The 27013-nt window shown below is 40.8% G+C and overlaps 1 protein-coding gene across 21 annotated transcripts in view; it reads left to right on the forward strand.

The window, feature by feature from the left end:
• NDUFAF2 (NADH:ubiquinone oxidoreductase complex assembly factor 2) overlaps positions 1 to 27013 on the forward strand; it is a 323300-nt gene that overhangs the window by 112635 nt on the left and 183652 nt on the right. For 15 of the 21 annotated variants that reach the window (XR_016220784.1, XR_016220788.1, XR_016220792.1 and 12 more), the window contains exon 2: positions 8553 to 8642. The exons of 3 other annotated variants lie outside the window; for them this stretch is intronic. Coding sequence is in view for 7 of the 18 variants with exons in the window: in XM_089313212.1 (XP_089169338.1) it covers positions 8553 to 8642 (90 nt within the window). In the remaining 11 variants the exon portion in view is untranslated. Of the gene's footprint in view, positions 1 to 8552; positions 8643 to 11415; positions 11471 to 27013 lie in introns of all 21 variants that reach the window. 3 more of the 21 variants (XR_016220793.1, XR_016220794.1, XM_089313218.1) reach the window with 1 other exon arrangement.

Consider the following 27013-nt stretch of genomic DNA (forward strand, 5'->3'; position numbering starts at 1 on the left):
CCTAATAGCTCTGGCTGACAGTTCCAGAACTATATTGAACAGTAATAGTGAGAGTGAGCATCCCTCTCTATTTCCAGATCTTAATGGAAATGCTTCCAGCCTATCCCCATTCAGTACAGTGCTGGCTGTGGGGTGTCCTGTATAAGTTACCTTGATTGTGTTAAGGAACGTTCCCTTTATATTCTTTACTAAATAAAGATTATAACAGTTTGCACCCACACAGACATAGAAAGTATAAAGTACTGTTTGAAGACTAGTTTTACCATTAATTCGCTTAGTACAACACATTAAGGAAAGAGGTCCTACATGGGGAGCAAGTGCACAGTGACGCCTGTTGTTGATTTAACAATTGACACTCTTGTTTATGATGTCAGTAATCATCTGAGGCTCTTGTCATGAGCTGCCAAGGCTATGGAAGCCTCTTGAGTCCACAAACGTCGACATTATTTAGACAAGGCCATAATCAAAGTGGAAGTTCTTTCCTCTCTTCAGAGAAAGGTACCTCCTTCTTTGATGGCCTGTTTTTTCTACCGGGATCTCACTCACAGAGATCTTTCCTGTAGGTCATTTTTTGGCACAGTGTCTTGGCTTTCCATCCCTGAAAGGAAGAGTCATTCTTAATTATTTAATTTCTTAAATATGTAAAGAATTCCTACAAATCATTGAGTAAAAGAGCCAGAAACCAATGGAAAATCAAAGGACAGAAACAGACATTTCACAAAAAAAAGATGTGCAAAACATCTTAAAATGAAATGCTTCCACCCTCATTCATAAAAAGCAAATAAAATCACAAGTTATTATTTTAACCTAGCACATGGCAAAGATCAAAAGATTGAGGTGTTGTTTGGGAAAATGTGCTTCTACCCCCTGATTGTGGAAGTGAAATTGGTGCAACCTATGTGGAAAGCAACTTTAAAATAGTTGTCAGAATCACACATGTGTATTGCGTTTGACCTTACAATTCTACTTCCAGAAATTTAGCTCTTACTTGATAGAAATGTGCACTGAAAAGACATATATGTGAGGTAAGTATTCATGACAGCACTGTCTGTCACAGCAAAAGACCAGACCAACTTAAATATTCATCAATAAAGAATTAGTTTAAAAATTATGAAATATTAATATAATAATATATTGAATATATAATAATATTAAATAATATTTAATATTTATTAAAATAATGGTTTAGTTCTTTTTTTACTCACGTGTAGAAATCTCCAGGTTAGTTATTAAGGGAGAGAGCAAGCAAAAGGCAAAGCAGTATGATTAGTATGCTTCCATTTGTATCCAAAAGAAAACAAGATCTTCCTACATATGTATTCACTTATGCATGGATACACTGTCCCTAGAAGATTACTTCTGAGACTTGTCATCATGTTTGCCGCTGGGCAGGGTGAAGAGACAGGAATGAGAGTGGGACATTCACAGTTGTATAAGACTGTTCAAAAAAGAACATATTTTAATTTCTAAGTAAAGTATCACAAGACTGACAATAAAATCTACATCCGGAAAGTGGTGCTTTGAATATGAGGAAGTTCCAGGCCTTGCTGATCAGACATACTTGGATTATTCTCTTGCAAAAACTTGATCAGAGAGAAGAGAATGTCTGGGCTTGGGGTCTTGAATGACATTTTATCCCTGGATGGTACATGCCTGCTGACTTCAAGGAATTCCTCAAAGCATTTTTCCTATCCCCAGTATCGCTTCATGTTCTCCTGGGGTGGGGTGGTAGGGAGAAGTGGAAAGAGAAAAGACAGAAGATTTTGGCTCATGATGGATTTTTGTCTCAGAAGAGAACATTCCTTTGGTGACTGGGATATTAAATGATTCACTGCACTTTACCTGTTCCTCCTCTGACCTTGAAGTTCTTTCATAATTTGTAAAATTTACTTTGTTTGGCATACCTGAAACAGGTGCTTTAATTGGCATAAATTTTCCTTTAGCATTTTTTAACCTGTCTGTTCTTATAGAGGCAACTATTTTTATTTTCCTGTTCACAATTAAAACAAAATTGAGGGCCAGCGCTATGGCTTAGTGGGCTAAGCCTCCACCTACTGCACTATCATCCTATATGGGTGCCAGTTCAAGTTCCGGCTGCTCCTCTTCCAACCCAGCTCTCTGCTATGGCCTGGGAAAGTAGTGGAAGATGGCTCAAATGCTTGGACCCCTGCACTCACATAGGAGACCCGTAAGAGGCTGCTGGCTCCTGGCTTTCGATTGGCCCAGCTCCTGCTGCTGCAGCCATCTCGGGAGTGAACCAGTGGATGGAAGACCTTGCTCTCAGTCTCTACCTCTCTTTTTCTTTAACTCTACCTCTCAAGTATATAAAAATTTGAAAAAAAATTGAATAAAAGAAATGTTATTAACATACTAAATACAGGAGCTTCTCTTTCCCTCAGAATTTCAGAACATGTTCAGAAACTGATTAATTTTTTTAATATACAGAATAATGATATGAAAAGCTTCCTATTTTCTCTGTAGTAAGTAGGGAAAAGAATGTTGACTTTAACTTTCAAATATATTTGTATGCATATGTAAGTATTTGTGTATGTATATGGTGACAATGAATAGAAAGGAAATACAAGAAACTGTTAATAATAGGATGTCTTGGGTAGTGGTATTATGGATGGTTTTTATTTTCATGTAATTTTCTGTATTTTCCAGATTTTCTTTAGTGAATATATAAGAAGTATCGACCAATGTTAGAATTGTTATGTTAAATGATTTAAGAGGTTTTCTTCATTTTAAAAATACCCTTTTAAAAGGCAGTAGTGTTTATTTTTCATTTTTATTTTTTTAGTTTATTTTAATCTTACAAATAGCAGATACTAGGACTGGCATTGTGGCACAGCAGGTTAAGCCACCACTTATGATGCCAGCATTGTAGCTGCTGTGCTTCTGGTCCAGCTTACTGCTCTTGTGCCTGGGACAACAGCAGATAATAGATCAGGTACTTGAGTACCTGCTACCCATGTGGGAGACTCAGGTGCAGTTCCTGACTCTAGGCTTCAGTCTGGCCCAGCCCCATAAGCTATAGCCATTTGGGGAGAGAACCAGCAGATGAAAGCTAGCTCGCTCGTGCGCTCTCTCTCTCTCTCTCATCTGTCACTCTGCCTTTCAAATAAATAAAAAATGTATATATTTTTAAAATCTTAAAAAAGAGAAGAAATTAACAGTTTCTTTTGGTTTCAGTTTAGCCCTTGTATTTTAATAACTGAAATGCAGTAGGTTTATAGATTTACTACTTGTAGATGTCTTAAGTCTGGCAACAAAGCTGGTGATTAAATGTCAGGGGCTGAAGTCAAAAAGCCCGTATTTAAATCTTGACTCCTGTTTGATGGCAAGTGACCCAAAATAAATTTAAGTTCTCTTAAACCTCAGTCTCTTTATTTGTAAAATGAAATAATAATCATCCCTCATAGAGTGGCAAAGTGGAAGGGAAATTGTCCCATACAAAGTCAAACTTTAGTTTAGTGTCTGGCACGTGGTGAACATGCCACAAATGTTAGCTTTTGTTTTGTTTGGTTTGGTTTGGTTTGGTTTTTTTGCTTTCTGGTCACCTTTGAAATTCTAGGACCTCTGTCCCTCTTCCTTCAAATCTAACCTAAGATTGTTGTGCATGACAGGGTTTGGTGAGCACAACCTGTGCAACGCATTTGCTTTTGTTCCCTGTACCACAGGTGGTGCTGGTTGCCCGTCCTGTCTCACTGTGTGCCCATTGTGGGCTGCAGTGTGCCTTCCCAAGTGCAGAGTACAAGATGACTTCAGATGATAAAGACAACCCTCCCCACGTGGTAGATCTGTCCCTATTTTAATGTATGTGTGGACAAGCATACAGCTAGTATATCCCTGAGAATCTTCAGGACAAGGTAAAAGTGAATATTGAAGGAAGAAAGTAAGTCAACTTAAAAAATATTGAGGGCCAGTGCCGCGGCTCAATAGGCTAATGCTCCACCTGCGGCACCGGCACAGCAGGTTCTAGTCCTGATCGAGGCACCGGATTCTGTCCCGGTTACCCCTCTTCCAGGCCAGCCCTCTGCTGTGGCCCAGGAGTGCAGTGGAGGATAGCCCAAGTGCTTGGGCCCTGCACCTGCATGGGAGACCAGGAGAAGCACCTGGCTCCTGGCTTCAGATTCCTGGCCGAGATGGCCGCAATGGCCAGAGCTGCGCCAATCTGAAGCCAGGAGCCAGGAGCTTCTTCCGGGTCTCTCACGTGGGTGCAGGGGCCCAAGGACGTGGGCCATCTTCCATGCTTTCCCAGGCCATAACAGAGAGCTGGATCAGAAGAGGAGCAGCTGGAACTAGAACTGGCACCCATATGGGATGCTGGAGCTTCTGGCCAGGGCTTAACCTGCTGCGCCACATCACCAGCCCCCCAGCTTTCATTAATGTGCCTAAGAGGCAGCAGAAAATGGCCCAGTTACTTGAAAGCCTGTCATTCCCTAAACAATATAACAACTATTGATATGATATTTTTATTTTATTAGGTATTAAGTTTAGAGATTTTATATTTATATATAAATATTTATTTAGATTTTATATTAGAGATGATATATACAGGAAGATGCAGCTTACACGCAACTATTATGCCATTTTACACAAGGGATTGAGTAGCCACGAGGGCTTCTAGAACCAATTCCCATTGGATACCAAAGGATGGCTGTACTAAATTCGTTGTATCCATGAGTATGGAATTCGTTTTCCTAGATAAGTAGAATTATCTTTACAGATACTGCATGAATGCCTATTATGGAGTTATTTTACAACTATTTTTTGTGGGGGGAACCTATGTGATTACAAAGAATTCAACAAACTAATATTTTTAGTTTTTATTTATTTTTTAATATTTATTATTTGAATGGAAGAGTTAGAGAGAGAGAGGGAGAGTCAGAGATCTTCTGTCTGCTGGTTCACTCCCCAGATGGCCGCAGTGGCTCAGGCTGAGCCAACATGAAGCCAGGAGCTTCATCAAGATCTCCCATGTGAGTGGTAGGGGCCCAAACACTTAGGCCATCTTCTACAGCTTTTCCTAGGCCATTAGCAGGGAGCAGGGTTGGAAGTGGAGCAACCAGGACTCAGACCGGTGTTCATTTGAGTTGCCAGCATCACAGGTGGCAGCTTAGCCTGTGATGCCACAACTCCAGTCCCATTTTGTATGTCTTCGGATGCCACCTATTTGTAAAGAGATTTATTCAAAGGTTATCAATAAATTTAAGTAGCTCATGAATTATTCATCCTGCCTTTCAATAAATAAACTTGGTATGACTTTTGCATTTTAAAACTCTGGGGAGATCCTAACTAAAATTTTTAGATCTAAGAGTACGAATAGAATGGTAATTTTTGTGTCATAGATGTACAAACCTGTATTATACAATATGTATACACTGTTCCCCTGTGCTCTGTAGGCCCCTCTGCTCTCTCCCCATGTGCTAAACAATACTGATGCATATTTGAAAGCTCAAAATCACACATGCACTTTCAGAATCCCATGTATTAGCATTTCGTGTGTTAGATAATAGTTTTTTAATCATTACTGCTAAAAGGACATTTGAGCGTACTTCAAAAAGTTTGTGTAAAAATTAAATTAAGAATGGGATCCAAAATGGCAGAATAGGGAAAAGATTTCCTGATTTTGACCACAGGAAGATAACAGAAGAAAAGCAGAGTAACTGCATTCCCAAAGCAGAGTTGGAAAGAAATTTGTAGTGAAAATTATACAAAAAGAAGGTAGATACCGTGGAGCAGAGAGACAGGGAGAGAGAGATCTTCTACCCAATGGTTCATTTCCCAAATGGCCACACCTGCCAGGGTTGGGCCAAGCTGAAGCCAGGAACCAGGAGCTTCATCTGGGTCTCACACGTGGATGCAGGGGCCCAAAGACTTGGTCCATCTTCTGCTGCTTTCCCAGTAGCGCCAGCAGGAAGCTTGATCGGAAGTGGAGCAACCGGGACTCAAACCGGTGTCCATAGAGGTGCCAGCATTGCAGACGGCATCTTAACCTGCTGTACCACAGCGCTGGCCCTGCCGTAAACTCTTTAACCTGCCCTTCTATGGAGCCTCTTCTCTGGGGGAAATGTTGTTACTGCTCTAGGCTCACCTTACCCTAGTCGTTATCCCTACTACAACTTAGGGATTTTTCCTGCTAATTCGTGCCCTACAGTAAATTTATTGGGTAAGATATACAAACAGTAACTCCTTTTTATAAATCTTGAAATCAGCCTGATTATATGAGTTCATAGTGAAATGCAGAGCTTCCCCGACATTACTGGCTTATCCTTGAACTCTCAGCCTTCACGTACTCTCAGACAGGGAATAAAACCCACCATTCACCCTTTTGTGCCTGCCTTTGCTGCTCCGTTGCTCCCAGGAGTTCCCTTGACAGCACTGGAGGGAATGTCTAGCCAGTTGTTTTTTACTTAGTGTAAGATTTTTCAGGCAACAGAGTTTCTTTTGTTATGTCATCCCTTCCCCTTAGCATAGTGGAGAGTCTGTCTGGCAATAGTAGGAGAAAGGCATACTTTGTACGGCTTAGGTTTCTCTCCCCTACTGGTGTGATCACGGTTGAGCGGTACTGCTTCCCTTGTCATTGCTCGCCAGTGTCCACCCAGTCCCCACTCCCCAGTGTCCATACACAGCCCTTGAGGGAAGTATGGCCTAACAAGGACCACTCATGTTAGCTGTTGGGAAGTAGAGAGCCTACCTTGTTTTTACAGGACCACATGTTCAGTGACAAATAAATATGTTTTTGACAAGGCTGCTTTGAAAGACATGGTCAAAGCCAGCGCCGCACTCACTTGGCTAATCCTCCGCCTGCGGCATCGGCACGCCACGTTCTAGTCCTGGTGGGGGCACTGGATTCTGTCCCGGTTGCTCCTCTTCTAGTTCAGTTCTCTGCTGTGGCCCCGGGAATGCAGTGGAGGATGGCCCAGGTCCTCAGGCCCTGCACCTGCATGGAGACCAGGAAGAAGCACCTGGCTCCCGGCTTCAGATCGGCACAGCGCCCCGACCACAGCGCATCGGCCATAGCGGCCATTTTGGGGGGTGAACCAACGGAAAAGGAAGACCTTTCTCTCTCTCTTTCTCTCTTTCACTGTCTAACTCTGCCTGTCAAAAAAAGAAAAGGAAAGAAAAGAAAAGGAAAGAAAGAAAGACATGGTCAAGACTTTTTGAAAACAGAAGAAAATAACAAATGACTCTATGCGTTTTCTATGATATGTGCTAATCAAGTTCTTATTACAGAGACAAGTTACCAGTAGGCGTTCTCATCCCATCTCTCACCCCTCTGCATCGTTTCTTTGTTGTTCTTTCTGCTTTCGTGATTCTGCACGGCCACTGCCCCACTTGAGATGCTGGACTCTCACCTGGAGCACGGCACTTGAGGCTCACCAGTTTTTGTCCTTCTTCCTGTTGATTCTCTTGAGAGGTGGTGACTCAGATGGACCACAGAACTCAACCCAGGGCTTGGTTCTCCTGAGTTGGCCAGTACACTGTGGGAAGAGAGAACATCTGGGTCTTGTAGTCCCGAATGCACTTAGAAAGGACCATACACATCTGCCTCCTTAGGCAGTCACAGCCATTCGCACTTCTAACGTACATACTTATGAGCTTGAAGGAGTCAAACACTCTGGTTATTAAAATGTTGGTTGTTCTTTTTCTGTGCATGGGATGTAGATTTATTTTTCCAAAACTAATTTTGCATAATATGATAGAAAATTTAAGTTTTGTGATGGTTTAGAAATTGCCTTTTTTTTTAAAGATTTATTTTTTTATTTGAAAGGCAGAGTTACAGAGAGGCAGAGAGAGAGAAAGAGAGAGAAAGTCTTCCATCCACTGGCTCACTCCCCAGATGGCCGCAATGGCCAGAGCTGCTCCAATCTGAAGCCAGGAGGCAGGAGGTTCTTCCGGGTCTCCATGCGGATGCAGGGGCCCAAGGACTAGGGACCATCTTCCAATGCTTTCTGAGGCCATAGCCATAACAGAGAGCTGGATTGGAAATGGAGCATGTGGGACTCAAACCAGTGCCCATATGGGATGCCAGCGCTGCAGGTGTCAGCTTTACCTACTACACCACAGTGCTAGCCCCAGAAATTGCCTTTTTTTAAAAGATTTATATGAAAGGCAGATCCATAGAGAGTGGGGGAGAGACAGAGATCTTCCTTCCGCTGTTTGACCCTGCAAACAGCTACAACAGCCAGCACTGATCCAGGCCAAAGCTAGGATCTTGGAACTCCATCCAGGTCCCCCAGGTTGGTGACAGGGGCCCAAGCACTGGTACAATCTTCTGCTGCCTTCCCACATCCCCCCAGGGAGCTGAATCAAATGTGGACCAGCACTCATATGGGATTCAGTGTCGCAGGCAGCTTAACCTGTTGTGCTGCAATACTGGCCCCAAAAATTACCTTTCTAAAATAATTAATTATAAATACAATCTATTCTTTTTCTTATTAACTTAGTTCTTTTACCACTTGAAAGGGTGTGCAGTATCAATTGAGAAGATTTTACTACTGTGTCATAGATTCATTTAAAATATCTCCATCATTTTTGTCTTATAGGACAAACTATTCGAGAGAAAAGAATCGTAGAAGCAGCAGATAAGAAAGAAGTAGACTATGAAGTAGGTGATATCCCAACAGAATGGGAAGGTAAGTTTGATTTTTTTTTTAAGATTTGTTTATTTATTTGAAAGTCAGAGTTGCACAGAGAAACGAGAGGCAGAGAAAGGGAGATAGGTCTTCCATCCACTGGTTCATTCCCCAGTTGGCTGAAACGGCTGGAGCTGTGCCGATCCAAAGCCAGGAGCTTCTTCCAGATCTCCCACATGAGTGCAGGGGCCCAAGGACTTGAGCCATCTTCTACTGCTTTCCCAGGCCATAGCAGAGAGCTGGATTGGAAGTAGAGCAGTCGGGACTCGAACCAGCACCCGTTATGGGATGCCGGCACTGCTGGCAGCAGCTTTACCTGCTATGCCACAGCGCCAGCCCTGTAAGTTTGCTTTTTAATAACATCTTCTGGGAGGCAAATGATATACAAAATCAGTAAGAGTATATATAATTGCATGCTTCTCTGCAAAGAACTTTGGCAGTCTGAACCAGTAATTTTTTTTAAACATTGTCTTTGAACGTTGTGAAGGTGCCAGAGTTTTGCAACGAAGCACATGTGTAGCAAAAACACTATAAAGCTTTAGCAGAGCTGGGACTAGGAAGAGGCAAGTGAAGGTCCTAAAATGCAAAATTTAAGGAGGTTCCCACTCTCACATACTAGACCTGAACTTGCACAACCCTGGGATTTGATTCTGTTTCTGGCACTCACCAGCCACATGAACTTGGGAAAGTAACTCAGACGTTTCAGTCTTAGTTTTCTTTTTTATAAATTGTAGATAATACTTGCTGTCATACCATTTAACATATTTGTTCAGCTTAGAAGGACCCAGTTGGCAATCTCTTTTATAGATGAGGATAGATACTTGATCCCTATCTTAAGACTTGGAAATTAAGATAAACGATCAAAGGGAGATAAAACAGCAACAATTAATCTCTCATTGTGGCTTAAAACAGTAACACATGAACTTGGTAGTTGTGTCTTCAGTCCACCATCAAAGGTTTATTGCAGAAAAGGCTCATCTGTGGAGAAAAAAAACTGAAACCAGTTTGCAAAAAGAAGTACAGGAAGAATAAAGTTCCTAGGAAGTTCCAAATTCAAGTTCTTTCTGAATGAAGTTCAGCTGCAAGTCAGAGTTCTTTGTTACCAGTTCCTAGCATAGTGCTTGGGACACAGTAGGTGCTCAACAAATGTTTATTATGTGAAATCTAGCCAGGGTTAGCTTTTGTTATTTGCAACTGAAAGAACCTTAATTGAAACACCAATACCTGTCTTATTTATCACCTAACACCAAGTGTTTGCTTGTATGTCTGGTATTAACGTGCTTTGAAGTCATTATTGTATTTAATCTTCATACCAAGTCTATGAGCTAGACACTTTAATTGTACACATTTAGTAGATAAAGCATCTAAGGTCCAGAAAGGTTAGATGAATTGCCTGAATTTTAATAGCTACACACATGAGTAAGCAGTAGACCCATTGCTTCCTGGTGGGCCCAGCAGGATACCTTACATGTGGTAGCTATAGGCATTGTCTTATTTTTATGCCAGCATGTGAGTGTAAATATCATTTAATGAAAATATCTTTTTCCATTTCTGCTCATTAGCTATGAAAATACTAGAACTGTGAGAACGGAGCATAAATATGGGTGCATAGTAGAGTTTTTTGAAAAAATACAGAATATAAATTGGCAACTTCTGAGAGGAGTAATTGGGCTTTCTTATTTTAACAGACTTTCCAACGTTATAAACTACATTTGCAATTCTCAAATAATGCTTATGCCTTTTTATAATGAGCCTATTTTATCATTTTCCCAATAGTAGAGTAGAATTAAAATGTTTATAAAAATAAATTAAGTTATAAATAAACAAATAGGTAACAACTCATTTTTCAGCCTTTGAGACTTTCAGAAAATCAAAATAATGTTTTAATGCTTTTTATGGCTCTGTCCTGACCTACTAATTCAGCATAACTATCCCAAGGGGCATACCCTTAAGACAAACGTATCAGCCAAACCCTGAAACAAAAATTATGTTTATGGTGGTACACATCAGTTAAACATAAAAAAAAGCTTTACACCATGAAAAAAATTAAAATGTAAATAAACCCACATAAAACACCAAGTACAGGGAGGGAGAAAGAAAAGACCTAAGTACATGGTATTGATACCAAATGAATCTCATGTATTTTCAGGTCCACGTAGATATTACATTTGTTAATTATTAGTAGCAAAGTACGGATACTTACTTGTTATACAGTCCCTATGCTATGAATTAGACAGTTTGCCCCTTCCTATTGAGGACCTCTATAGTCATAGAACTTAAATTCTGGTGTAGGAGATCGGGTGGGGGAAAGGCAGAAAGCTAGACAAATAAACTAGACTATATAGTACGCTAATGATCACGAAAAACTAAAGCAAGGAAAAAGCCTAGGAGTGTGGTGGGTTTTGCAGTTTTAAGATATATTTACAAAAGGCCTTGCTGAGAAAAATTACTTTTGAATAAAGACAGAAGAAGATGCTGGCCATGCAGATAACTAGCAGAGGAGCAAAAAGTTCTGAGGCAGGAACATGCTCAGGTGTTTAAGGACCAGCAAGGGAGCCAATGTGACTGGAATAGAGCTAGAGAGAAAGCAGAAGGAGATAAAGGCTGAAGTTCACATGATACCCAATCGTATGGGTTTTGTAGGACTGTAGCTTTCTAGTGTAAAGTAAAAGCATTAATCTGGTTGAGATCGGAAGCCAATAGAGGGTTTTTAAAAGGATAGTCATATGTTCTTGAGTTATATTTAGCAGGATTATTCTCTTTTGCATTGCAGAGAGATAGAGGAACACAGGCAACACATGGAGACAGGAGGCTCTTGTGATACTAAGGTGAGGGTTAATTGTGCCTTGAACCAGAGTTGCAGTGGGTTGGACATGAGTAGTGGCACTCTTGATCCATTGTAAAAGTGGAACCATCAGGATTTGCTGGCACATTGGATGTTGAGTGTGAGAGAAAAAGCTCAGTCAGTGATAACCCTAATGCTTTTTGGTCTCATCAGGGAAAATGGAGTTGCTGTTAACTAAGGTGAGCAAGATTGTGGGAGGAGCAAGCAGGGGGATGCAGTCAATTTTGGACATGCCTATTAGACTTTTATGCAGCGATGTTAAATTGTACATGAGCCCATAAATGGCATATAAAGTTGTGACACTGGATGAAATCACAAAGAGAATTAGTGAAAATAGAGAACGAGGAGTTCAAAGACCGATCCTTAGGCTACTCCATTACAGCCAATGGAGCCAATAAAAGAGCAGCAAGGAAAGTAAGAGAAAAAATAAGCTGTCACATACTGGAAACCGAATATCAAGGAGTAAGAAATGCTCAACAGTATCAGATAAGGACTGAATAGAGGGAAGACATTAGCAATCCTGAAAAAAATACTTCTATAGAGTGATAGAAACAAAAAAGCCTGATAGGGAAAAAAAAAAGAATAGCATGAAAGCATTTGGAGAGAATGAGTATAGAAAATGTTTGCACATTGTGAAGAAAAGGAGAGTAACGAGACAGTACCTGGAGAGGAAAGTGAAGCCAAGGGAAGAATCTTGTCTTAAAGACAAAAGTAACAGAATTTTTGTAATCATGTTGGGAAACATCCAATTTTTGATTTTGATTTTTATCATATTGTTTCTTTTTTATTTTACACATTTTTTTTTACATTTTGCCACATGGACTAAAAAGAATACACTTAGAGGAAACAAAGTCCTTGAAAGGCAAAGTGACAGGATCTAGAGCACAGGTAGAAGAGTTGGCCTTTGGCAAGAGCCACACGCCACAGCAGAAAAGCAGAGTACATGGGCATAGATACAGGCAGATGAGATGCTGTGTTGTACTGAGAACTTGGGTAAATTCCCTTTGGATTCCTCCCAATGAGCGGAGTGGTGAAAAAACTTCTTGAGTACTAACAGCAGCTAAAGCCAAGATTTGAGCCCAAATTATCTGTCTCCAAAGTCTTTACTCTTATATTATATTGTCTATCTCATTGAACGCCTACTTGCTTTCAAGTATTGGAGTAGACATTAATTCTTCTTGGAAGCCTTTTCTGGCCTCTTTGCCCAAGAGGTGGGCATTTCTGGACTTAAGGGGAAAGCGTTCTAGCATTCATCCTTAAATATTGTCTGTAGGTTTTTCTCACAGATGCCTTGTGTTAAGTTGAGAAACTTCCTTTCTTTAAATAGGGACTCTGCCAATTTCTAGATTTTGTTCTCTGCTTAGCTGTGCTCTGTCTGGTACTCTCCTGTGAACATTAGTTGCTGGGTTGCTCCTGGATTCCGCTCCTGTGGCAAAGCCTGGGAAATCTCAAAACAGCAAGCTGAGAGGGGCGGCATTGTGACGTAGCAAGTAAAGCTGCCACCTGCATGCTGGGATCCCATGTGAGCACAGGTTTGAGTCCCAGCTGTACCACTTCCTCTCCAGCTTGCTGCTAATGGCCAGGGAAAAGCAGCAGCAGATGGCCCAAGTGCTTATGCCCCTGCCACCCACGTGGAAGACCTAGATGAAGTTCCTGGTTCCTTGCTTGGGCCCGGCCCAGTGCTGGCTGTTGTGACCATCTGAGGAGTGAGCCAGGGGATGGACGATCTCTGTGTGTGTGTGTGTGTGTGTGTGTCCCTGTTTGTCTCTCTGTAACTCTGCTCTTCAAATAAATAAATCTTTAAAAAAAAAAAAAAGGAACCTGAGGTAATAATAAAGGAAACCTTTGTTTGTTAGACATTTAGCCTCTGTTTGACCACTGTGTTTCATTATTCAGTGCCTGCTGTCTGGAAAATTCCTGTCGCCTGTCATTTGTCCTGTTTGTCCATCTTGCCTGGAAACAGAAGGCAGCTTTCCTTCACTTAGCTTAATGCCTTTGCAGCTGCCTCGTGTGCTCACATGGATTTTACTGCTGAGTGGACTTCCCTTGTCCGCTCAGATGATTTACCAGCATGTTCATCCTTCACCAGGTGGACAGCCTTCAGGTCACTTGCACTGTTGACAGTTATAGGTGAAAGCACCATGAATCCATGCACACATCCATGCAGGGACTTGGGAACCTAAATTTTCACCGTATATACCTTGGGCAGGAGGCAGGATTAGTGTTGGTTTGATTTTATAAAAAAAAAAAAAAGAAACCTGCTGAAATATTTTCCAATGTGACTGTACCATTTTGTAGTCCATTAGCAGTGGAATTGGCAGTTCAGCGTGCTCCTCATCTTCACCAGCCCTTTGTGTTGTCAGTTTCACTACTTGGAGCCTTTCTAATTGGTGTGTTCTGGTGTCTCACCGTGGTTTTAATTTTTATTTCCCTGTTGACTAACAATGTTGATTATGTTGTCATGACCCTATTTGCCATCTGCTTATTTTCTCTGATGTACTGTCTATTCATATCTTTTGCCTAGGTTTTTTTCTTTTTAGGTTTTTCCTAAAGCTTAATTTACACATTACTTATATATTCTGAATATAAGTCCTTTATTCGATATGTGATTCAGAAATATTTTGGGGGGGTCTGTGCTTATCTTCATTCTCTTCATAGTATCTTTCAAGGAGCACACATTCTTAATTTTAATGAATTCTAATTATTTTTTTTTCTTTCTTGTATTGTGTTTTCAGTGTTATATGTACGAAATCTTTGCCTAACCCAAGGTGACTTTTTCTAGAAGTTTTACACTTTGGAGTTCTATATTTATGTTTATGTTCCATTTTGAATTAATGTTCATATACAGTATTTCTGCTGTTTCATTTTTATATGATATCCAGTTTTTCCAGTGCCATTTTAAAAAGATTTTTATTTATTTGAAATATAAAGGGGCAGTGCTATGCCACAGTGGGTTGAGTCTCTGACTGTGGTGCCAGCATCCTATATGGGCACCGGGTTCTAGTCCCAGCTGCTCCACTTCCAATCCAGCTCTCTGCTATGGGCTGGGAAAGCAGTAGAAAATGGCCCAGGCACTTGTGCCCCTGCACCCACATAGGAGACCCGGAAGAAGCTCCTGGCTCCTAGGTTCGGATCAGCACAGCTTCTGCCATTTCAGCCATTTAGGGAGTGAACCAGCAGATGGAAGACTCTGATTCTCTGTCTCTCTCCCTCTCACTGTCTGTAACTCTACCTCTCAAATAAATAATCTTTAAAATAAAAAAGAGAGAGAGAGCGGAAAGAGAGAGAGAAGAAAGGTAAAGTGACACAGAGAGTGAGAAAGGAAAAGACAGAGAGAGCGAGAGCCAATCTTCTGGTTCACTCTCAAATGCTCTCCACAGTCAGACTGGGCCAGGCTGAAGCCAGGAGCCAGAAACTGTCTGAGTTTCCCACATGGGTGGTAGAAGCCCAAGAACTTGGGCCATCTTGAGCTTCCAGGCTCAAACTGGCGCTCCGGTATGGGATGCTGGCAATGCAGGCAGGAGTTTAACACACTGCACCGCAAGGCTGATTCCCCAGCACCATTTATTTAAATCCTTTTTTCACTGAATTTTCTTTGTACCTTGTCAAACATCAATAGACTATATAAATGTGGATGTGGGTCTATTTCTGCATTATCTTTTCTGCCAGTGCATTTATATATCTGTCCTTTTGCCAGTGCCACATTATCTTTACTATAAGGCTTTGTAATAAGTCTTGAAGTAAGATAATTTGAGTACTACAACTTCATTCTAAAATGGCTTGGATAGTTAAGGTCCTTTCATATTATATTTAGTATCAAGTTATCCTTTTTCAAAAAAAATCTTTGTAGTACTTTGATTAGGAATGCACTGAGTCTATGAATGAGTTTGAAGAGAAATTGAATCTTCTAATTTATGAAGGTAGTGTATTTCCATTCCCTTAGATCTTCTTTCATTTATTTCAGAAGTAGTCAGCTACAGATCTTACGCATATTTTCTTAAATTAATGCTTAAATATTTCTTGATTTTTGGTACCATTCCTAGTTGTTTTTTATTTCATTTTCAGATTATTCATTGATAACAGAAATAACAGCTGATTTTGTGCCTCACCTGTGTTTCACACAACATTGCTTAGGTCACTTATTCATTGTATTACCTTTACTGTAAGCTTTTTTGAGTTGTCTATATAAACAACCCATTCTTTCTATGTCTTTTGTTCTCATGTATAAATATTTTGCCCATGTCTTACTACACTGGCAAGGACTTCCTCAATAATGGTGAATAGAAGTGGTAAAGATGAACAACTTGTTTTATTTATTTTATTTTTAATTTTTTTTTAAGTTTTAAAATTCAACAATTTGGTGCAGGTAAAGCCCACTGTCTGCAATGCTGGCATCCATATGGGCACTGGTTCATTCCCGGCTGCTAACAGCCTGAGCAAAGCAGTGGAATCTGCCTACGTTCTTGGGCCCCTGCTACCCACATGGGAGACCTGGAAAAAGCTCCTGGATCCTGGATTTGGCCTGGCTCTGGCCTGGCTCAGCCCCAGCTGTTGCAATCATCTTGGGGGTGTACTAGTGGGTGGAAGATCTCCCTCTGTCTCTCTCCTCTCTCTCTCTAACTCTTTAAAATAAATAAATCTTTGAAAAAATTCAACAATTTGTAACATTTTGCAACATTCACTTCATATGTAGACATTATATATACATTTATATACTCTTTTTTTCTTGAACAAATAGTATCACAAAGTGAGAGATTCATGACAGTGATCATCATGTGTGAAAAAAGGTTATAATGTTTCAGTCTTAGAGGGAAGTCATTCAGTTTTTCACCATCAAATATGTTATTACTTGTAAGGCTTTTTGTTGATACCCTCTGTCAGTTTGAGAAAGCTCCCCTTTGTTCTTAGATAGCTGAGAAGTTTTAGCATGAAGGATAGTGGATTTTTGTCAAATATCTTTCCTACATTTATAGAGATTATTTTATGCGTATTCTTCAGTCTTATACTTGATTATATTGATTGATTTTTGTCTCTTTTTATTGTGCTGAAGTATACGTAACATAAAAATTTCCGTGTTAACCACTTGTAAGGGACAGTTCGGTGACATTAAGTACATTTATGCAACAATCCGCATCATCCATCTCCAGAATTTTTTCATCTTCCCAACCTGAAACCATGTCCCTTAAAAATAGCTCCTGTTGTCTCCTAACCCCCGTCCCTACAACCGTCTGTCTACTTTCTTTTTCTTTTTCTTTTTAATTTTTTTTTTGAAATTTATTTTTTGACAGGCAGAGTGGACAGTGAGAGAGAGAGAGAGAGAAAGGTCTTCCTTTTGCCGTTAGTTCACCCTCCAATGGCCGCCATGCCAGCACGCTGCGGCCAGCGCACCGCACTGATCCGAAGCCAGGAGCCAGGTGCTTCTCCTGGTCTCCCATCCTATTGCTATGAATTTCATTACTCCTAGATACAGCAAATACATTTAATCATATAATAGTTTTCCTTTTGTCTCTCACTTAGTTATTTCTCTTAGTCTAATGTCTTCATGGTTCATCACGTTGTAGCATATATCAGAATTTCATTCATTTTTAAGGTTGAGTAATAATCCATTGTATGTATTTTTTGTGTATTTATCAATATGACAATGGACACTTGGGTTGCTTTCACCTTTTGATTATCGTGAATAGTACTGCCATTAACAGTTATACAATTAACTGTCAATTTAAGCTTATGTAAATAGTTTGAGTAAATTTAAATTGTTTATGAGGCCATGTAAGGCAAAAATTGTCAGAATGATATAGAAGATGACTATCAGACATCTTAACCTAGTTGACTATTACGGAACATCCCACTGAGCAACTACAGGATACACATTTTTTTTTTTTTTTTTTTGGTAAACACACATTGGAACATTGTGTACATAATTGGAACATTGACCAAGATGGGCCACATACTATATCCAAAAATAACAGGAGGGCCTCCGCAGTGGTGCACTAGGTTAATCCTCCACCTGTGGCGTCGGCATCCCATATAGGTTCCAGGTTCTAGCCCTGGATGCTCCTCTTCCAGTCCAGCTCTCTGCTGTGACCCAGGAAGGCAGTGGAAGATGGCCCAAGTGCTTGGGCGCCTGCACCCACATGGGAGACCAGGAAGAAGCTCCTGGCTACTGGCTTTGGTTTAGTGTAGCTCCAGCCATGGTGGCCATTTGGGGAGTGAACCAACAGAAGGAAGACCTTTCTCTCTGTCTCTCTCTCTAGCTGTCTGTAACTCTACCTGTCAAATAAATAAATAAATAAATCTTTAACAAAAATAACAGGAGGTATTAATTGTTTCTACTCGTTTTGATATAGGCAGGCAGATAGGAAAAATTGATTAGATTTGTAAGCTGGAGACCATGCCCTCCACCACACTCCCTGTGTGAACTCATGCCCCTGTCTTCCCCTTTTGCCTTCCAGTTTCAGCTTCCTACTGTACACCCACCTGCCAATCAGACTATAACCACTCCCTCTTTGGGCATAAATAAAAGGCCTGGAACATGGTGGGCCCTCCCCTTTTGCCTCTCGTGCATGTGGCCTTCCATCTGCCTACTCTCTGCTTTCCTACCTGCGTGCTTGCTCCACGTGGCTCGTGGCCTCCTCTCTGCCTTCACTTTGCTACCCGCGCTACCTGTGGCTGCTCATAACCATATGCTTGCTCCACATAGCTCGCTCCTGGCCTGCTCTCTACTTGGTATGGACCCAACTTAGTTTCTAGATTTCTCTTTCTCCCCTAAATAAAGCCCTCACACTCCTGCACATTTCTCTCACTAAATAAAAAGCTTAAAAACTTACCATGTTGTCTGGTCTATTTGAGCCAGTATTCAGAATTCTAATCTGAATACATGGCAAGAACCCACAAGATTATTAATATTGAAAATTATCACTAGGCTGGCTGATAACAATTTTATGAGGCCCCATTTACCCTGATATCAACCTCTGACAGAAACAATAAAGAAAAGACCACTGTAGAGCAATGTGCCACATAAACATACATGCAGAACTGATTAGCAAAGTTTTAACAACTCAAATCCAGCAATATGTGAAAAGAGTAATATCTCATTTCCATGTGGGGTTTATATCATTCTGCAGGCTGGTTTAACATTTAAAATCATTTTGTATTCAATATATTCACAGAATAAGAAAAGCTATGAGTTAATTCCAGTTGGTTTAGGGTGGAAAGTTGACAGAATTCAGCACACATTCATGATTAACATCTCTCCACAAACTCTAAATGAAGAAGGAGTTCCTCAACCTGATAAAGGGTAATAAAAGAAAAAAAAATTATGGTTAACTTCACAATCAATGGTGAAAGACAGAATACCTCCCACCAAGATTAGGAACAAACAAGGATATCTTTGACTGTTTGTATTTCACATTATCTTGGCAATCCTAGTCACTACAGTAAGACAGTAAGAAGAAATAAAGTGGATAAAAATTGAAAAGGACAAGTAAAACTCTGTTCAGAGAAGACATGATTACATGTACACAATATCCAAAAAAGTGTCCAAAAAATTAATAAATGAGTTTAATAAGTTTTCAAGATAAAGGGCAATATGCTAAATTCAATTATATATCTATGTTTTAATACCTAACAATTTTAAAATAAAATTTTAGGTAATATCATTAAGAACATGAAGTGTTTAGGGATAAATTTAGTAATATGTCTAGGACATATACACTGGAAAATATAAAGCATTACTGAGAAATTTTAAAAGATCTAAGTGCAGCAATACATAATTTTCACAGATCAGAAAAGACAGGTTTTTTAAGATTTATTTTATTTATTTGAAAGAGTTACAGAGAGTAGTAGAGATAGAGAGAGAGGTCTCCCATCCCCTGGTTCACTCCCCAGATGGCTGCAACAGATGGAGCTGCACCGATCCAAAGCCAGGAGCCAGAAGTCTCCTCCAGGTCTCCCACATGGGTGCAGGGACCCAAGGACTTGGGCCATCTTCTGCTTTCCCAGCCCACAGCAGAGAATTGGATCAGAAAAGGAGCAGCCGGGACTAGAACTGGTGCCCATGTGGGATGCCGGTGCTTCAAGCCAGGGCTTTAACCCACTGTGCCACAGCACCGGCCCCAGAAAAGACAAAATTTTTTTTAACTTTTATTTAATGAATATAAATTTCCAAAGTACAGCTTATGGATTACAATGGCTCTTCCCCCCCATAACTTCCCTCCCACCCACAATCCTCCCCTTTCCTGCTCCCTCTCCCCTTCCATTCACATCAAGATTCATTTTCAATTCTCTTTATATACAGAAGATCAATTTAGCATATATTAAGTAAAGATTTCAGCAGTTTGCACCCACACAGAAACACAAAGTGAAAAATACTGTTTGAGTATTAGTTATAGCATTAAATCATAATGTACAGCACATTAAGGACAGAGCTCCTACATGAGGAGTAAGTGCACAGTGACTCCTGTTGTTGACTTAACAAATTGACACTCTTGTTTATGCGTCAGTGATCACCCAAGGCTCTTGTCATGAGCTGCCAAGGCTATGGAAGCCTTTTGAGTTCACCAACTCTGATCATATTTAGACAAGGCCATGGTCAAAGTGGAAGTTCTCTCCTCCCTTCAGAGAAAGGTACCTCCTTCTTTGATGACCTGCTTTTTCCACTGAGATCTCACTCGCAGAGTTCTAGGTCACAGAAGAGACAATATTTAAAAGGTTGTTATGTCCCCTCAGAATTGACCTGTAGATTCAGTGCATAACCAATCAAAGTATTAGCAGGATTTTTTTGAAACTAATATGCAGAGAATAAATTGCTGTGTAGCTACATGCAAAGACTACAAAACTCGAATATGAAAACCTTTTTTCAAAAGAACAGGATTACCAGATTTAACTTGATATGAATCTGATGAATTTATTGAGTCAGTTTCTTACTGAAAAACATCAGAATTTAAAAATAGGCCAAAGATTTGAACAGACACTTCACCAAATAAGATGGGTTTTGGGATGGACGAGATGTTTGTGTTCTCCCCAGATGGGAATGTGGAAGCCCTGTGATGGGGTAGGATGGGATCTGCAAGTAGGGCTTTTCGGAGGTGATTAAGGACAGGTGAAGTCAGGAGGGTGAGACCCTCCGGATGAGATTAGTACCCTAGTGAGTAGAGAACTCCTGTTCGTTCCATCAGTACCCAGAAGAGAGGTCATGTGAGCACACATTGGGAAGGAAGCTACCTCGAGCCATGAGAAGAGACCTCAGGGAGAAATCATCGCTAGTGCTCTGGATAGAGTCTGTCCCCACAAAAATTCATGCTACAGTTTGATTGCTATTGGAGTGTTCTTGGGAGGTATGGCCTTTAACAGGGGACTGGGGAAGGAGACCAGCATTTGGCCTCATAGTTAAAACACAGCTTAGGGTACCTGCAACACGTATCGGAGTGCCTGTGTTAAAGTCACAGCTCAGCTTCCTACTGAAGCGCACCCTGGCAGGCAGCAGGTGATGGCTCAAGCACTTGGGTCTCTGATATCCCTGTGGGAGAGGCATGAGTTACCAGCCCCCAGTTTCAGCCTGGCCGAGCTCTGGCTATTGTAGGCATTTGGGGAGTTAAACTGTTAGTGGGAGATCCCTGTCTCCCTGTCTCTGTTTCTCTGTGTCTCGCCTAATTTCTTAAAAAAATTTTTTTTAAAATTTAAGATGATTAAGTTAAGGGTTGATCCTTTTCTGTCAAGACTGAGTTCTCACCCCCACTGTACTGGATTAGTTACAGGCGCGTGGGTGTCACAGAGCAGTGCTGCCCCTCCTGTTTCGCCTCTTTGACACACATCCTCTGGCCCTTCCAAGCAGCACAAGGTCCTTGCTGGTGCTATGCTCTTGGACAGCCCAGGCTCCAGAACCATAAGCCAAAATAAACTTCTTTCCTTTGTCAATTACCCAATCTCAGAAATTCTCTTTCAGCAGTAAAAAAACAGACTGGGACAAGTAGTCATCAACGTGTGCTATTTAAAACCACAGTGAGAGGTGGGCATTTGGCTTAGCGGTTGAGCTGCTGGTTAGGAGGCCTGCTTCCCATATTGGAGAGCCCAGGTTCGATTCTCACCTGTGGATCGTGACTCCAGCTTCCAGCTAATACAGATTCTGGGAGGTAGCACTTCCAGCTCAACTGATTGCCTTCTTGGCCCCTGGATTGTGTTCCTAGCTCCTGACTTTGGCCCTCCTTCTTTCCTGACTGTTGTGGGTATCTAGGAAGTAAACCAGCAGATGGGAGCATTGTCTCTCTCTCTCTCTCTCTCTCTCTCTCTCTCTCTCTCTCTCTCTCTTCCTTTCTCTTTCTATCTCACTCTTTCTGTCTCCCAAGTGAGTAATTTTAAAAACACAAATACCAGACATACCACTAAATTGGCTAAAATGTGAAAAGGAGACAATACCAAATATTCATGAGGATGCCAAGTACCTGCTACTTCTTTAAATTTCTGACTGGAGTATAAAATTGTTCCATTACTTTGGAAGAGAGTTATCAGTTCTTTATAAACTTTTATTTAATGAATTTAAATTTTCAAAGTACAGCTTATGGATTACAATGGCTTCCCCCCCATAATGTCCCTCCCACCCGCAACCCTCCCCTTTCCTGCTCCCTCTCCCCTTCCATTCACATCAAGATTCATTTTCAATTCTCTTTATATACAGAAGATCAGTATAAACTTAAACATATTCTTAACCCATGGCAGAAATTCTGCTAAGGATTTGCTAGAGGCACAATGGCGTAAGTCCACTCAAATACTTGTACCTGACATTTTCATAGCAGCTTTATTCATTCTAGCCCAAAATTGAAAATCGCCCAAATAGCCAACAAGTGAATGAATTTTAAAATTATCATATTTCCATACAATAGAATGCTGGACAGCAATCAAGTGAGCTGCTGTTGTGCTCATTGTGTTTGCTTTTTATTGCTCTGTATCACTTCCACCACAAAATTAGCAGCTTAAAACAACAGTAAAAATGTTCTGTATTATCTCAGCTTCTATGGTCAGGAGCCCAGGCACACCATGGCTGGCTTCTGTACTTAGCGTCTCATGAGGCTGCAATCAAGCTGTCAGTCTGACTGGGCTGTTATCTAGAGGCCTGAATGAGCAAAGATCCATCTTCCCACTTGTATGGTCGTTGGCAGCATTTGGTGTCTTGTAGCTGTAGCACTGAAATCTTCGGGAGTTTTTGCTGGATGTTGGCCAGAGACTACTTGGAATCTTGGAGGTCACCAGGAATTTCTAACCACCAGAGGCTTCCCAACACGGCTGCTTTCTATAGCCTGTCAAGGACAAAAACCTCTCCTACAAGATGGAGCCACGTTTTATAAAATGTAATTGTGTGGTCATATATGTGCTATCACTTTTGCCGTGTTCTCATAGTTACAAGTAATCTGCCCTCATGAGAGAGAGAGAGAGGGGAGAGACAGAGAGAGAGTGAGCAAAGGCATGAACACAAGAGATGGGGGCGGGGGTATAGAAGCTACATTAAGAAACTGTTTTCTGTACTTAGGAACATGGATAAACCTCATGAACATTATGTTGAGCAGAACAAGCCAGACACAAAAGAATGCATACTGCAAGATTCCATGCCTGGGAGCTTTGAGTGGGGTGAGGTGGGGTGGATGTTGCATGTAAACATGTAAAAGTTCTGGGGAACTTTGAGAGTGATAGAAATGTTCTGATTATAGTGTTGGTCACAGTGTTGTATACTTTTGTTGGCACTTCTGGAATTGCCACTTAAAGTAGCTTCACCATCTTGTATGTATTATTTCAATAGAGTTTAAAAAAGGTAATAGTCACAAGCATCACAAAATCTGTAACAATCTAATGATATCTATAAGATGTGCTTAATTATTATCAATCAGAAAATGACTTATTTCATAATAAAACCTTTGAGGAATTTTTCACATTTGAAAAATGCCAATTTTTTATTTTTATAGTTCCTTATGAAGTGTCAACACTCAGTACTAACAAGATCATTTCTTAAAAGATGAGCCTTGGGGTTCATGGTTACAACATGAAAACAAGCCTGATGGTTACAGCACTGGTTAATCTGTGTCTTACTGTAGTGCTTGTGTTTGATTCCTGACTCTGACTTCCTGCGAATGGGAACCCTGGAGGCAAAACTGATGGTTCAACTAGTTGGTTTCTGTCATTCACAAAGGAGACCTGGTTTTTTGAGTTTCTGGCTCCCTGCTTCAGCTTTCTCTCTCTCTCTCTCTCTCTCTCTCTCTCTCTCTCTCTCTCTCTCTGTGTGTGTGTGTGTGTGTGTGTGTGTCTGCATGTTTATATCTCTTTGTCTCTCAAATAAATATAAAAATTTTTTAAAAGGTGTGGCTCTACTATAGACTCTTCCTTCAGTGAAGTAAATGACATGTTTCAAATGCAATATCTTTTGGATGCAGACTATTGATAACCTTTTCATAAATTTTATTCCAAATGGCCACCTACTGAACCTGGTATAGAATATTTCATTCCCCGTGGCCTCTGTTGTCAGTGCTTCTAAAAGCATATTAGCCATGTTGGGCGCCTGTGGAGATGTGGAGGGCGTGTGCTTCACGAAGTGTTTTCCTGCCTGCTTCTGGTCTCTTGTAGTGATTAATAGGAGCTTTAATTTGCATGCTCACTTTTACGCTCATTATAGTGTGTTATGTTCCAATAGGAGTATTAAAGTTCAGTGAAAATCTCATGCATACTGATGAGAATGCAAATGAACACTGATGAAAGAATGTTAGGATCTTACGGCATAAACTGTCCAGTTATCTTGCTAAATTCTCTTCAAACAGTTAACATTATAATGAGGACTGATGCAGAATTCAACATACAGATATAATTAGCCATGACAGAATGATTATATAATTTCTAATTGGATAGTTTCAGATTGTTTTGAGGTTAAGAAAAGTAATGATTTGATATTAATGCTCTCTTCTATTCTTTCCTCCTCCTAACCTTCGCCAACCTTCAGCATGACATTTCCTTTGTTGAATGTGGGGATGATTGTATAAATTAGTGACATATTGAACGCTTCCAGCTGTAGCTTTTACTGAATATATAGCAAACAGTACTGGCATCAACCATCACCTTATTGTAGGTTATATCTGTTTATTGTAGATTATAAATATACAAAACTGATTTCACCAGTTGAATTTCTCATATGTATAAAACAGAGATCCTTTAAGTGATCATTCAGACATTCAGAATGAAGCCAAAAGAAGCCCTCATGTCTTTCCTTAGAAAATAATGTTCCCTGACAGTTAATAGACCAGGTACGATTTATGTATTTGATTTGATTTGGTTTATTTGAAAGACAGAGAGACAGGGAGAGAGAAGCAGAGATCTTCCATCCACTGGGTAATTTCCCAAATGCCCTCCAACAGACCACAGCCAAGAGCCCAGAATTTAATCTAGGTCCTCCGTGTGGTGGAGAGGCCCAAATAGCCAGAGTGCACATCAGCAGGAAGCTGGAATCCAGAGTGAAGCAGATGAAGGGGTGGACAAGTATTTGGTGAGGCGTTAAGCTGACACTTGGGACACCCATATTCTGTTTTCTGAGGCCGTGGATTTCCAACTCCACTTCCAACCCAGTTTCCTGCTATTGCACAGGAATAGCCTGGGAGGCAGCAGGTGATGGCTCAAGTACTTGCGTCCCTCCCTGCCACCCATGGGGAGACCTAGATTGAGTTCCTGGCTTCTGGCTTTGGCCTGGTGCAGCCCCAGCTGTTGCCGGCATTTGGGGAATGAATTAGCAGACAGAAGATTTCTCTCTCTGGGGCTCTCTGCCTTTCAAATAAACGCACAAATAAATTTTTAAAATCTTATTTATAGGCACTAAAATTTGGAATTCTGTGTCATTTTTATGTATAATGAAATTTTGGTCTTTTGATTTTTTTTCTTCAGTTATTTAAAAATGTAAAAACAAGTGATGGTCTGAATTTGGCTTACAGGCTGTAGTTTGCTGACCTCTGCCCTAGCAGTTCATTTTTCTGAATTAACTTTCTAATCTAAATTAAAGCTGAAAGTTTATTGCTTAAAATCTTTTAGAGATATATTACTGAATGTTGAATTATTTTAAAAGAATCTCCTTTGGAAAAACAACTCATAAATAAGTAGCTTAATTTGAACACAAGGAACCAATTGAAAAAATCCATAAATCATTTATTTCCTTCACTATACAGGGAAATTTTGGTATTGCTAAGCTAGAATTTCTAATTCTAAATTAAAAGAATGTTTTCATAATGCAAGTATTCATTCAGCATCTGTACTAAACACTGTTTCACAGCCTTCCATTAGTGTATCCCAGCTTCTGGTTCAGTCCTCAAATGCTTGTGGAACCAGGAGCACAATCCAGATCTCCCATGTAGTGTAGCAAGGACCCAACCACTTGAACTGTCACTTGCTCTCTCCCAGGGTGCACGTTAGCAGGAAGTTGGAATTGGGAAAGGAGCCGGAAATCAAACCCAGACATTCATACAGGCATCCCAACCAGCATACTAACTGCTAAGCTAAATGTCCACCCCTCTTTTTTATCATTATTATTTGAGAGGCAGAGAGAGAAAGTAAGAGAGACACAGTCCAGGTCTCCCATATGAGGAGTGGTCTCTCAGAGTCTGCATTAGCAGGAAGCTGGAATCAGCACCCAGAGCCAGGAATGGAATCCAGGTGCGTGACATGGATTTTAGCTTCTAAACTAAAGCTTAAAAAGTATGCACAGTGCCGGCGCCGTGGCTCGCTTGGTTAATCCTCTTCCTGCAGCACCGGCATCCCATATGGGCGCTGGGTTCTAGTCCCAGTTGCTCCTCTTCCAGTCCAGCTCTCTGCTGTGGCCTGGGAGGGCAGTGGAGGATGGCCCAAGTGCTTGGGTGCCTGCACCCGCATGGGAGACCAGGAAGAGGCACCTGGCTCCTGGCTTCGGATCAGCGCAGCACTGGCCGTGACGGCCATTTGGGGAGTGAACCAGCAGAAGGAAGACCTTTCTCACTGTTCCACAGTGCTGGCCTCTATCTCACTTAACTTTTGCAACAATCCCGAAGTGTAGATCCTGTTAGAGTTTCCATTTTACAGAAGAGAAATGTGCTGCTTAGAAAATTAAGCAACTCGCCTCAGGTAACAGATACTGCCAGTAAGTGATGAAGCTGGAATTTAAACCCAGAAAACCTGACTCTCAAACCTACTGTCCTGAGTATTACAATATCTTCCATGTGATTGTGATAACTTCCCTAGGAGCAACTGTCTCTCTCCCTTCCCATCGTTATAAAGCATCCAGCACATAGCCAGCCCCCACCAAGCACTTAACAGGTGTATCTCTCCACCTCTGCAGCTCATCTCCCAGGTGTTAGAGCTAAGACTTGATGATACTCACAAATCAGAGGTGGCAGCTCTTGCTGGAGCAAATCAGAGGACAAATCTCTGTACAGGAGAACTTTTCTGAGTCTCTTCCTTTGTTTTGTTTTTAATTTATTTATTTATTTTTTGACAGGCAGAGTGGACAGTGAGAGAGAGTGAGAGACAGAGAGAA

Source organism: Oryctolagus cuniculus, chromosome 14, assembly GCF_051225735.1.
Source record: "Oryctolagus cuniculus isolate XC-2025 breed Fujian yellow rabbit chromosome 14, ASM5122573v1, whole genome shotgun sequence".
In the NCBI taxonomy this organism is placed as follows: domain Eukaryota; kingdom Metazoa; phylum Chordata; class Mammalia; order Lagomorpha; family Leporidae; genus Oryctolagus; species Oryctolagus cuniculus.